Source organism: Priapulus caudatus, unplaced genomic scaffold (assembly GCF_000485595.1).
Source record: "Priapulus caudatus unplaced genomic scaffold, Priapulus_caudatus-5.0.1 Scaffold843, whole genome shotgun sequence".
Lineage (NCBI taxonomy): Eukaryota > Metazoa > Priapulida > Priapulimorpha > Priapulimorphida > Priapulidae > Priapulus > Priapulus caudatus.
Window position 1 is genome coordinate 120,265 of NW_014577904.1, and position 11,206 is coordinate 131,470.

Sequence of the window (11,206 nt, forward strand, 5' to 3'; positions counted from 1 at the left end):
GTCAGTAAACATAACATAATATTAATATACCATAAATTGGTTCCAACGATGACTAGATATTCTGGAATGAAATAAGAAATGTCTTCTCTACCTATGTGATCCTTAGTTCTTTAGATTACTAAGAGATTCCACACAGTTTATGTGTCTTATCTCCAATCAACCTAGATATATTACAAATACATACGAATGAAAATTGTGGTTTAAATACAAATAATGATTTTTTACTGTGTTTCGATACTAATTTCTGTTTTTTTATTATTTTGACTGTTGCATTGAATGCTGGTATAAACTTGACTGGGCACAGATTTTTGCTTAAATTTTAAACTCGAAAGAATGAATAAATCAAAGACTAGCCTTCCACTAGTGTGGTCATAGATAACTGTGCACTGCTGAAGAAAACGTTTTCCACTGTGCCCATCGAACCATGTGCCGTAAAAATGTAGTGTGCCTATTTGAGACCATTGCTGCTAACAACTTCCTTGAACTTGGCATGCATTTACCACGTATCTGTATACCATGTGCTAGCCTTTGGGCCCAGGAGATCAGTCATCATGATCATCAGCATTCACCAGTCACTGTAGCCCTTCATCAAGTTATAGCTGGCTTTGATCAGAACAGACAATAATATCCAGATGAGGGTTGTGCACAGAAAAATACCATACAATATCGTAAATATGCAGGGCTGCCAACTCTCACGCATTGACCGTGAGACTCACACATTTTGACCAAATCTCACGCTCTCACGCTGATCTTACAATATCTCACGCACAGCAAAAAAATGCTGAGATATCTCACGCATGAATATCTCTTCATGAATAAAACGCTAAAATATCTCACGCACAGCAAAAAAAATCTTACAATATCTGAAAACAGTCACTTTAGTATGCACCAAATTGCACAAATTGGTGCATTTTCCCACACTCACCCCCCGCTCGGTCGCTTCGCTCCCTGGCATCTCACTCTAACCTATCACCCAATGTTGGCAGCCCTGAAATATGGACGGAACGTATCACATATAAATTATAATAACGTATATATAGTAACAGTAACAGAAAAAGTTGTACTACCAACATCCAGTCGTTCACAGATTTCCAGGCCTAGCTGTAAGGTTAACATGCAGCTCTACCCAGGAGTAGACAGGAGATTCAAAATCTTGGCGACTGCCCAACATCAGTCGAAGTGCCCATATATAGAGTGTAGAAGTGAGTAGTCATAGAACTGTGGACGGCTGTGTATCTGGAGCCCATAAACTCTTAAATATTATGAAGGCAATTGACCTTCCTTAACCTACTCAACACCTTTGTTGCAGATGCAGACGACAGCACGAGTAAGGACAATAACATACGCCAATGCCTTATTTGGAATCATACAGAAGAGTCAATAAACCATACACATATCAGATTCCATCATTTCACTTCATACATGTGAGCTGCCTGTACGCATGGCTATCGCCAAGTTACAAAACATGAAAGCCCGAACATGTACTAGGCTCCATGCATTCAGACAATATCCTTGCACCTGTGGAACTATTAGTACCACTTAAGTAGTAACCACAATAAGATGAGAAATGACCCTCATCGATGCCAAATAAATTCCCTGAAGCATACCAAATGAAGTCCGTTACGAATGCACAATGAAGTCCATTAAGCCTGCAAAATAATCTCTTTTCAAGGTGCAAAATGTAGTCTCCATACGATGTGAAACAAAGTCCATTAATGATGTGAAATGTAGTCCTTTGAGAATGTAGATCGAAGCCTCCTACGAAAGCTAGAAACGCCGTCACTGCGCACGTAAGCTATCGGCTCTTTAATCTCGCTTAATCGCCACTGAGTAAGGCCTGCCTCATAGTCGCCCTCTGCCTCGCCTCCTCTGCCTTATCCAGTATAGCAGGATCGTTGACCGGAGGACTCGGTGCGTTGTCAACCGCTGCCATCTCGTTGCTCTGAGGGGACACTGCTGCCGGTTGCCGTGGCGACTCGGCATCCGTTGCTGGATCCTTGGGCGGCGTCTGCGTTTGGCTCGCCACGGCTGACAGCTGAGTGTCGACGAACGGAGATTTTGTGCTTTCCGCCGACGAACTGTCACCTACTTGCAATGCGCGCCAGATCTTGGCAGCTACTTCCAGGAGCTGTAATAGATGGGCCGGCCGAGATTACAACACTTCGCGCACCGTGCGGTCGATCAGTTGGTCAAGCCACCTTAAAGTGCTTGCATCACTGTACTAGCAATTTTTTGACAGAATAACAAGTAATAAGCAGTAATATTGCTTAAGCCTAGGACACACTGTGCGATTTTCTACGCTGGCCGCTTGCGATCGATAAATAGGGTGCCGGGTCCGCGCGGTGTGTCCGGTCTCACGGCAGCGTATTTCGCACGCGATTCCATACGCCCGGCTGATCGCTCACATTCAACATGTTGAATATTTCCGCACGGTTTTCCATCGCTTGCAGACAGCGCATGCGCTTGCATGCGCTTGCACCAGCGTGCCCAACAATGAATCATCGTGTTCGAACGCGATTGTTTTTAGCAGCCAATCAAGTGTAGCAACGAAAGCTAGGAAAGCCGTTAGAGTGGATTGAGACCGGACAGTGTGTCCAGCTGTACGTGCAACTCGTACGGCGTTCTAAAATCGTGAGCGAACATATACGCTGCCGGGCAGCGTACAGAATCGCTAGTGTGTCCTAGGCTTTATTAATAGTGCTATAGTAAGTGCTATATATAATAAATCACAACAAAATGTCATTATCAAAAAGACACGTCATGAAGCTCAGGGTATGCTCACTTTAACTGCTAGTAGACAATCGGCCATCAAAGTAAAAGAATAATAATAATAATAATAACAATAACATTATTGTTATTATTGTTGTTGTTGTTGTTGCTGTTAATTACACGCTCACCTCCTTGTCGATCTGTGCCATACTGTTCTTCTGCCGCATGGCGTTGAGTCGCTGCTCAAAGCTGGTAAGTTGCTTGACGGCAAGTGGCCTTAAGTCATTGTTATAGCAGAACACGCAGTAGTTGAGTGGAATGGCAGGGTCCGTCCTAAACACAGTAACAGAAAACAATCACAGCTTATCCGTCAGTAAGGAATTGTAGTTATCCAGCTAGTTTTCTACAAAACTTTACACACTAATGATACAAGATGTATAATATGTATCTATGATAATGGTCATAGATTGAGGCTAGAATCGATAAGCTTATGAACTTCTGATAATATACCTAACATTTTTCTTTTGTGAGTTTTGTGGAGCACAGTGCCTCAGGAACTGTGTTACTGTGTTTTATTGTAACAGTGGTATTGTAATATTTCAGGTTGCTGCCCAACGTCCCGATAAAGCAGCAGAGGACAACTGAAGCTAACCAGAACAGTGTGCCTTGTTCGAAGACACCGCACCAGTGAACAAGGCCCATATATAATTTTTAAATTATTACCACTAAATTCTTAATACGAAACATAAAATCAGAGTGCATTACTTCTGTTACACATGGTATAGCTGTAGAACTCTAACCCAAGACCCTTCAGGGCAAGGTTCTCACAGATACCTAGCTAGCACTATCACCTAAAATATTAACACATTGAGTAACAAACAACAAGTGACGCAGCGCGACAGCGCTCAACTGACGTGTACTGTAGCCGGGTATTCTTCTGATAAACTCACTGGCAACCAAATCAAGTGCGCTCTTCCGCCACCGCGTTCGCGCTCAGAGCATATATCTAGGATACTACTAATTATACAGATCTAAAATCTATGATAGGCTTTGCTATACCGGTAGTACATTAATAAAGATACAGCTGTGTAACTTTAATGACTTCACTATATTAACATGTTATCATGGATATGCGTCGAGCGTAGTGGTGGTGGTGGGAGGAGGGTGGGTGTGGGGGGGCTCTAATAGCAAAAGCAGTTCAGTCCTTTGTTAACAGTCAACAAATCCGTGTTTACCCCTCCTCTTGAAGGTCAAAAGGTTATCAGACACTTACTGTTCGCACGTCAGCGGAAAGCACATTTCATGGTCCTTTCAACAAAGTGATAAAAATGGTATGTCAGCACTGAAACAAAAAAGTTTTTCACTCTATCCGTTAGACCATGTCCTCAGAGAATGTCTGATATCTGACCTTTCCCCACTGCTCTTTGACCTGTGACCTCCAATTTCGCACTGGTGATTGGTTTCCTCCCCATCACACTATATACATCAAATATTAAAAGCGTAGGTCAAGCCGTTGAGATTTGTGCCGCAATTCCGTATTTCCTCCTATACCTCCCCAATATTCCCCCTCCATTGACACACCTTGACATTTGACCCTTGACCCCCAAATTCGACCCCCCACCCCCCACCCCCTGACGCCGCAAATATCAAGACCGTACATCGAGCGATTAAGATTTGTGCCATAACTGTTGACACACGGACGGACGCGCGGACTGACATTCATGCGATTCTACAAGCTGCATCTGACTTCGTCAGCTGAGCTAAAAATACACGTACAAAGGAGCGTGAACATTGCGTAATTACTCTCTCGTTTTCGTCTGCCACAATGAGTTCAAAAATGACGTTCTCTCATCCAATTTTTGAGATTAAATGTGAAATTGTCAATGAAATTTTGAGCCGCTCAACTTTCAATGAAATATCAACTCAATAAAAGGCATTGTTTGCAGTGATGTGTGTGCATGATCCTAGATAATCTCATTGATAAGACTATAGTATTATCAGGAGTAAATAATAATAGATCTATTATTATTCACTCCTGGTATTATATACTACTCAGCCACAGATTACACCTTAACCCAAATCCTTCAAAATATCCTTGTTAACACTAAATTATATTGTGTCGTTATTCCAGGTTCCCAAATCAAAAAGTATGCATTTAATTAACGATTTGGAATTTTCGTCATCATCATTAATCATCATCCGGCTTTAGTTTATCCAGGCCTGAATTAATCCTCTCCTGAGGGTGGGGCCTGTCTGACTTGTCGTCATCGGAGACGCCCTCTCCACGCAGAGCGGTTTTGAGGGTCCGTCGTTTCCAAGCCGAGCTTCGCCCGGTCGCTCTTTAGCACCTCCTCCCACATCTTCTTCGGTTTGCCGGGTCCTCTCTGAGAGTCCACCTCGAGCTTGTGAGCTCGAGCTATCCATCCGCTACTGCGTTCAACGTGGCCGAGCCACCTCATTCTGCCTGTGCGTAGCACGGTGTCGACGCCCTGGATGCCCAGCTTCACGAGGAGCGAGTCCGAGCTCACTTCGTCCTTGATCTTTACGTTGCAGATCCAACGGATCATGGCTCGGTCGTTGCGCCGGAGGCGATTCAGGGTATTCGCCGTCACGGCCCAGGTCTCTGAAGCATGCAGCATCGCACTCCTCACGCACGTGGAGTAGACACGACCTCTGGTTGATAGTGGCAGGTGCCAGTTGGTGAGCAACGGGAGGAGTTGCCGAAACTTGCCCCACGCGACCTTGCAGCAAGTGATAGCGGCTAGTTCGTAGCCGCCCCCTGCAGAAAGCATGTCGCCGAGGAAGCAGAACTCCGGGACGACCTCGAGCTTCTCCTCACCGACCTCAACCTCCTTCATCGGCCTGCCGTCTATCGGCCGTGCAGTTCCCTGACAGCGCGAGCACCTGAAGTCTGGGTCCGGCCTAAAGGCCCTTGATGCCGCTTCGTAATCTCTATTAATTAGCTACCAGCATTGTGAAGCTTAATTACTCCCGTATGTGCACTAAACTTGAACGTGGTAAAATTAAGGCTAGTGCTATTGGCATAGGTTGAATGAAGTGTCAGACACCATAGTTGTATATTATGTAGTTAAGCTGATAATTTCATGTAGAGCTATTTTTACGGATTTCGACATTAACACAATGGGAGTGTGAGATTGAAAGAAAGGTTCAATGGCAGGAGAGTTTATCTGAAGGTCGTGCATTTAGAAAACTCAAAATACTTTTCTGAGCCGTTATTAGAGTGACAACTATTACTTGAAAGCCATGGCACTGATTTTACTGCTACTGTTGCTATTACTGCTACTGCTGCAGATATCGCAACTGCTACTGTTGCTACAGGTCCTACTGTTTCCTATTGGGTCCAGTGCACCCTTTAACCTACTGTCCCTAAACCTTAAACTCAAATTCTATCACACACTATTTCTACATTTTACAATTTTGCATCACGACCCCATGCCAAATACAAGCAATATGTGTTAGCTGGGATGTAGGTGAAGCCGTTAACATGCACACTACTACTGTTAATGGAGCTAAGCTCAAACACACTGATGATCGAACACAAGCTAACCCACCTCCACTTTACTAGTGCCATTCGACCATGCTAAAATGGTAGGGAAGGACAATGACACTACCATAAAACTGGTGGCTATTTTACTACAAATCACAACAGTCCAATTAATTCATTGTCATCAGCACATTAAACTAACCGAATTAACATTAAACTGGAAGAAGGTATACTCAAGCTTGTGTTGGCGGACACTCACATAGAAACGGACACTCATTTATTAAGAGGCTTTTTATCACTTTTCATAAGGACACTTTTGTCGAATTCCTTAAAGGGATACTAGACTCTAGGATTTTACTGCATACAACTGTACTTACTGTATAACAAATCGTCTATACCCACACGTACTTGTTACCAGATACCTAATTTAATTGTTATAATTAATTACACATCAACGCTACGAAATTTGAACGGCGCCATTGACACCCGCGACCGTGCTGCCACCCTGAAAAAGTTGCACATTTCCCAATATATTTTGCATGTCACAGACCGAGGGCTAATCACAAAGGTGCAATTATATTTATACCTAAATGCTATTTAACCGAACGATGTTCATTTTAGGACAAATTTATCCATAATATAACTGAAATTATATGTCGTTTATAAGATACTAGCTCGGCTACCCGGCGATGCCCGGTATTTTTTGGGGGTTACTGCTTTTCTGCTATTTCATGCGTTTTCTGCTATTGCTTGCGTTTCGGCATTTCATGCAATTGCCTGATTTTGAGCCTGACTATAGTTGAGCGCTATAGGATTGCTGTTTACTTTTCTGCTGCGCTAGGATTCGTCTTGACTTTTCTGCTGCGCTAGGATTCGTCTTGACTTTTCTGCTGCAGTGTATAGTCGAGCGCTAGGATTGCTGTTATTGTTAACTTTTCTGCTGCGCTAGTATTTTTTGGGGGGAAATCTGTTGTTTGTTTTTTTGCCCTTATTTTGGCCTTTTTGTGCAAATTGTTTTTGGCCTAAAATGGTCGTCGCGTCATGCTGATTGAGAATATACCTCACGGGTCACCTCTTACTGGTCTCGAGAAGACAGACAGACAGAATGAGATAGATCCGGCGATTTATTGTAGGAGATCAATACGAAACACTCGAAAATACGAAAATAAGCAGCAAGTTCAGCATTTATACCTATATGGTAGTCGTCTACGACGCTTTCGTGTCTCCTTCGAAGCTAATAATTTGTTTATTGTCGCTGTAATTCGACAATAGAGCTACAAAATACAGCTACAATAAAGCTACAAAATGCGAACAACAGCGCGAAAACCACTACGCGCACTCGATGCAGTAGGGGGGTATATAACGCCACCGCGCGAACATTTATTAAAAGAATAAATCATTTTAATTGTAATTTTAAACTTTTTTATTTTGTGTTTTTTTTTTTTTGGGGCCTTATAAATGGTCGTCGCGACATGCTGATTAAGAATATATATGGTGTTGGGGGTGAGCTGTTACGGGGGGGGGGGAGAAGATAGACAGAAGGACAGACACAAAAACAGACTCGCCCTTTATGTAAGAGATTACAATCCTTTTGCTTTTAAATTAATAAATAAGAAACACCCAGTCTGTAGCCCTTGGCTGAAAAGTCGTTTTGCGCAAGTTTTCAGATCGTGCGCTTTGAGTGGCGCCACCGTCATTGTAATCAAATTATAGTCGTTAGTTTTAAAACATTTTTTTTAAATATTTCTAATAGTGATTGAACCATGAAACTTTCATGTAGCTTAATTTTAACCTAAATTAAATGAAAATAACCCTATAGAACCTAAAGTAAAGGATCCCTTTAAGTCTTAGATGGTACTTACTGGTCAAACTCCACAGCCTGTTCATACGCTTGTTTAGCATTCTCTGGATCCTCTAGGTGAGTCAGAGCAACTGTAACCACAACACATAATGAATAACGAGTTCTTTTCTAAAACACTATAAAATCTTTCTCCAAATGATAACCACCTAAAAATATATAATTCCTTCCACTCATACTATGAAGGGCCTTTCTAGACTATTTTTGCAAAAGATTTACATGAATTTCAAGTCATAACTGAGTGAAATAACTCATCACCGATTTGGTCAGGTCAGTAAATGAAGATTCGATAACTTTTTATTTCAATGCAGAATAAATAAATAATAAATTAAAATTATTAAGCAGGAAATAATATCAATAAGGATATCAGCATCGACGCGATAATTACAACCCCTTGGACGCAATTTCTCGGTTGGTCAAACTAACGCAGTTTGTAAATGGTGTATACTAAAATGTCAACATAGTGGTACTTTGTTACTACGCACTGTCTTTAGAACCCTCTTTGTAAAAAATGCTGTTTGGCTACACCTGTTTGACAACCACTCCACCGGAATATATCACTTTCTGGCACAGAAGTGGATTAAACCACATGTATACGTACTCGCAAGAAGCATGTATAGTTGTGACATGCGTGGCCTAAGGTTGATGGCAGCACTGAGAAAGTGGAAGGAGGAAGCATACTGCTGCATTGTCAGGTGCACCAGCCCGAGGTTGTAGAGAATCTTCCACTCAAAAGGAGCAAGGTAGTTTGCCCGTTTCAGACAGCTGATGGCCTGCAAGAAGTGAATTAGGGAAGAAAACGCGTATGAAACGAAACGAAACGAAATGACGCGTCATGCCGAATGACACACTTTCATATCGACTCAGCTTAGGTCCTTAGGAGGTCGATGTACACGTATTAACACAGAATACAACTTTTCAACAGATTAAATGCGCGCGTGTATATGCATACACAGAAGTGCACACATGCACACACGCACACACGCACGCACACATGCACGCACGCACGCACGCACACATGCACACACATTCTCTATCTGATTGCTATTATGAATATATAATAAATTGTTCTCAGCGAATTCTGCATGACCCATCGAGCATCGTCGTCTAAAACAGCAGTGACAATGACAGCGTCGTCTCCCACAGAGTGTCGCCCAAGCAAAGATTAACTCACGGCCACATATTTCTTCTTGCCAAAGAAGCACATGCCAATGTTGTTCCACAGTGGCACGCTCTCGGGCGCGTGTGCGGCTGCGATGCGGTACTTGGTCAGGGCGACGTCGTGGTCACGATGCATTTGCATTATGCTACCTGCGGTGAAAGCAATGAAAGCATTCCCAGTGCAAGCCACCTGCTGGCAAGATACCATAGTAATCACACAGAGCAATCTAATTACTAGGTGTTGATGAGGAATTACTACCAGATTTTGTTTTCTCATCAAGATATTGCAGTACATATGATCACGGCAACATAGCATGTAATGCCATGAACATAATGAAGGTGCAATATGTCTAGGTTCATGGCTATCCTGACTGCAAAATAAATAACATCCTTTGCTCGTATCAATGGCTACTTACCAGCAGCTAATATTGCTTCAAAGTTTGTCGGTTCATATGTGAGAGCATTCCCTAGGTGCTCAAATGCTTTTTGGTATGACTCTACCTTCATGTAAAGAAGACCAAGTGCTGTCAGTAGTTCAGGGTTTTCCGAGGAATACCTGCAAAGAACAAAAACATCACAATCTCCTTAAGCAAGTAGATTTGAAAGCCATCTGGCTTCTGTCTGAATATCCGTGACACATGCTCTTTCAGTGTGATATGTGGACAATTGTATCATGGGGGTTAGGGAACTAAGGAGATTAGGAAACCCTAAAATGCCATAACCTTTATAGTGCGGTGTTGTGCAAAACTTATTACATTTTAGAGTTATAGATATTTTAGTCATGACTATTAGAGATGGTTCTCATAATGCACTCTAGGCGGTGGTATTCCTGAACCAAGTCATAACGTAAGCTCGCGTGACTCACTCGACGGCACGTCTGTAAACATCGATGGCCATGTTAAGGTCATTCTCCTGGAGAAACACCTTTCCAAGCATTACAAAGGATTTCTCGTTTCTGTGCAGATGCAATGCCTTTTTGAAACTTTCTTTGGCCTATAAGTAGAAATAATTAGTTAATCCTCTTCTAGGTGAGAGGGACATACAGCTTCAATAATGGATTTGCACCACTTGGGTCTGTCTTGGGTGAGGCCTTAAGCTTGGTGCAAAGAATAATAGATCTTAGTTAATTCAGCGTGGAAATTTTAGCACAAGGCCATTTTGCGTATTTCTCTGCTATGTTTGTCAAGTGTCATCCACTGTAATGCCATTTTAAAGGAATACTTTACTCTAGAATTTGAGAGTATATTATGATAGTAGATTTATAAATAATAGCACATACCTATAAATATCTATAATTACGCATTCACGTTTGTCATAAAACAACATTGAATTTCGAAATCTTCATTTTTGGGCGCTGACATGACAGCCGCGATCGTGCTGCCACCCTGAAAAAGTTGCGCTTTAGCCAATTTATTTTGCACGTTACAGACCGAGGGCTAATCACAAAAGTGCAATTATATTTATACTTGAATGCTATTTAACCGAACGATATTCATTTTAGGACAAATTTATCAATATTATAACTGAAACTATATGTCGTTTATAAGATATTGCAATCCTTCTGCTTTTAAATTAATAAATAAGAAACACCCTCAGTCTGTACCCCTTGGCTGAAAAGTCCGTTTGCGCAACTTTTCAGATAGTGCGCTTTGAGTGGCGCCACCGTCGTTGTAATCAAACTGTAGTCGTTAGTTTTAAAACATTTAAAAAAAAATTCTAATGGCGATTGCACCATGAAATTTTTAATGTAGCGTAATTTTAACCTAAATTGACTGAAAATAACCCTAGAACCTAGAGTCAAGTATTCCTTTAAGGATGCATGATTGACCTGGGGCCCGTTGCCAGAAAAAAATTAGTCTTAACATTAACCTTTTTCTCTTAAAGCGTTGCCAGAAACTTCGTAAAGTTAAGAGAATTAAAAATTCTCGTAACTTTTCTCTTAACTTAAGAGATCCTAGACCCTCCCTTAACTT

The 11,206-nt window shown here is 41.9% G+C and overlaps 1 protein-coding gene across 1 annotated transcript in view; it reads right to left on the reverse strand.

The window, feature by feature from the left end:
* Positions 1–829: 829 nt before the first annotated feature.
* The window catches only part of LOC106813911 (Bardet-Biedl syndrome 4 protein-like), a 17,050-nt gene continuing 6,673 nt past the window's right edge, over positions 830–11,206 (reverse strand). Inside the window, exons 7-13 of the mRNA XM_014818154.1 lie at positions 10,099–10,226; positions 9,650–9,789; positions 9,247–9,383; positions 8,674–8,845; positions 8,077–8,146; positions 2,898–3,042; positions 830–2,128 (exon numbers count right to left, since the gene is read on the reverse strand). Of these exons, the coding sequence (XP_014673640.1) occupies positions 1,817–2,128; positions 2,898–3,042; positions 8,077–8,146; positions 8,674–8,845; positions 9,247–9,383; positions 9,650–9,789; positions 10,099–10,226 (1,104 nt within the window). The 3' untranslated portion in view covers positions 830–1,816. The remainder of the gene's footprint in view (positions 2,129–2,897; positions 3,043–8,076; positions 8,147–8,673; positions 8,846–9,246; positions 9,384–9,649; positions 9,790–10,098; positions 10,227–11,206) is intronic.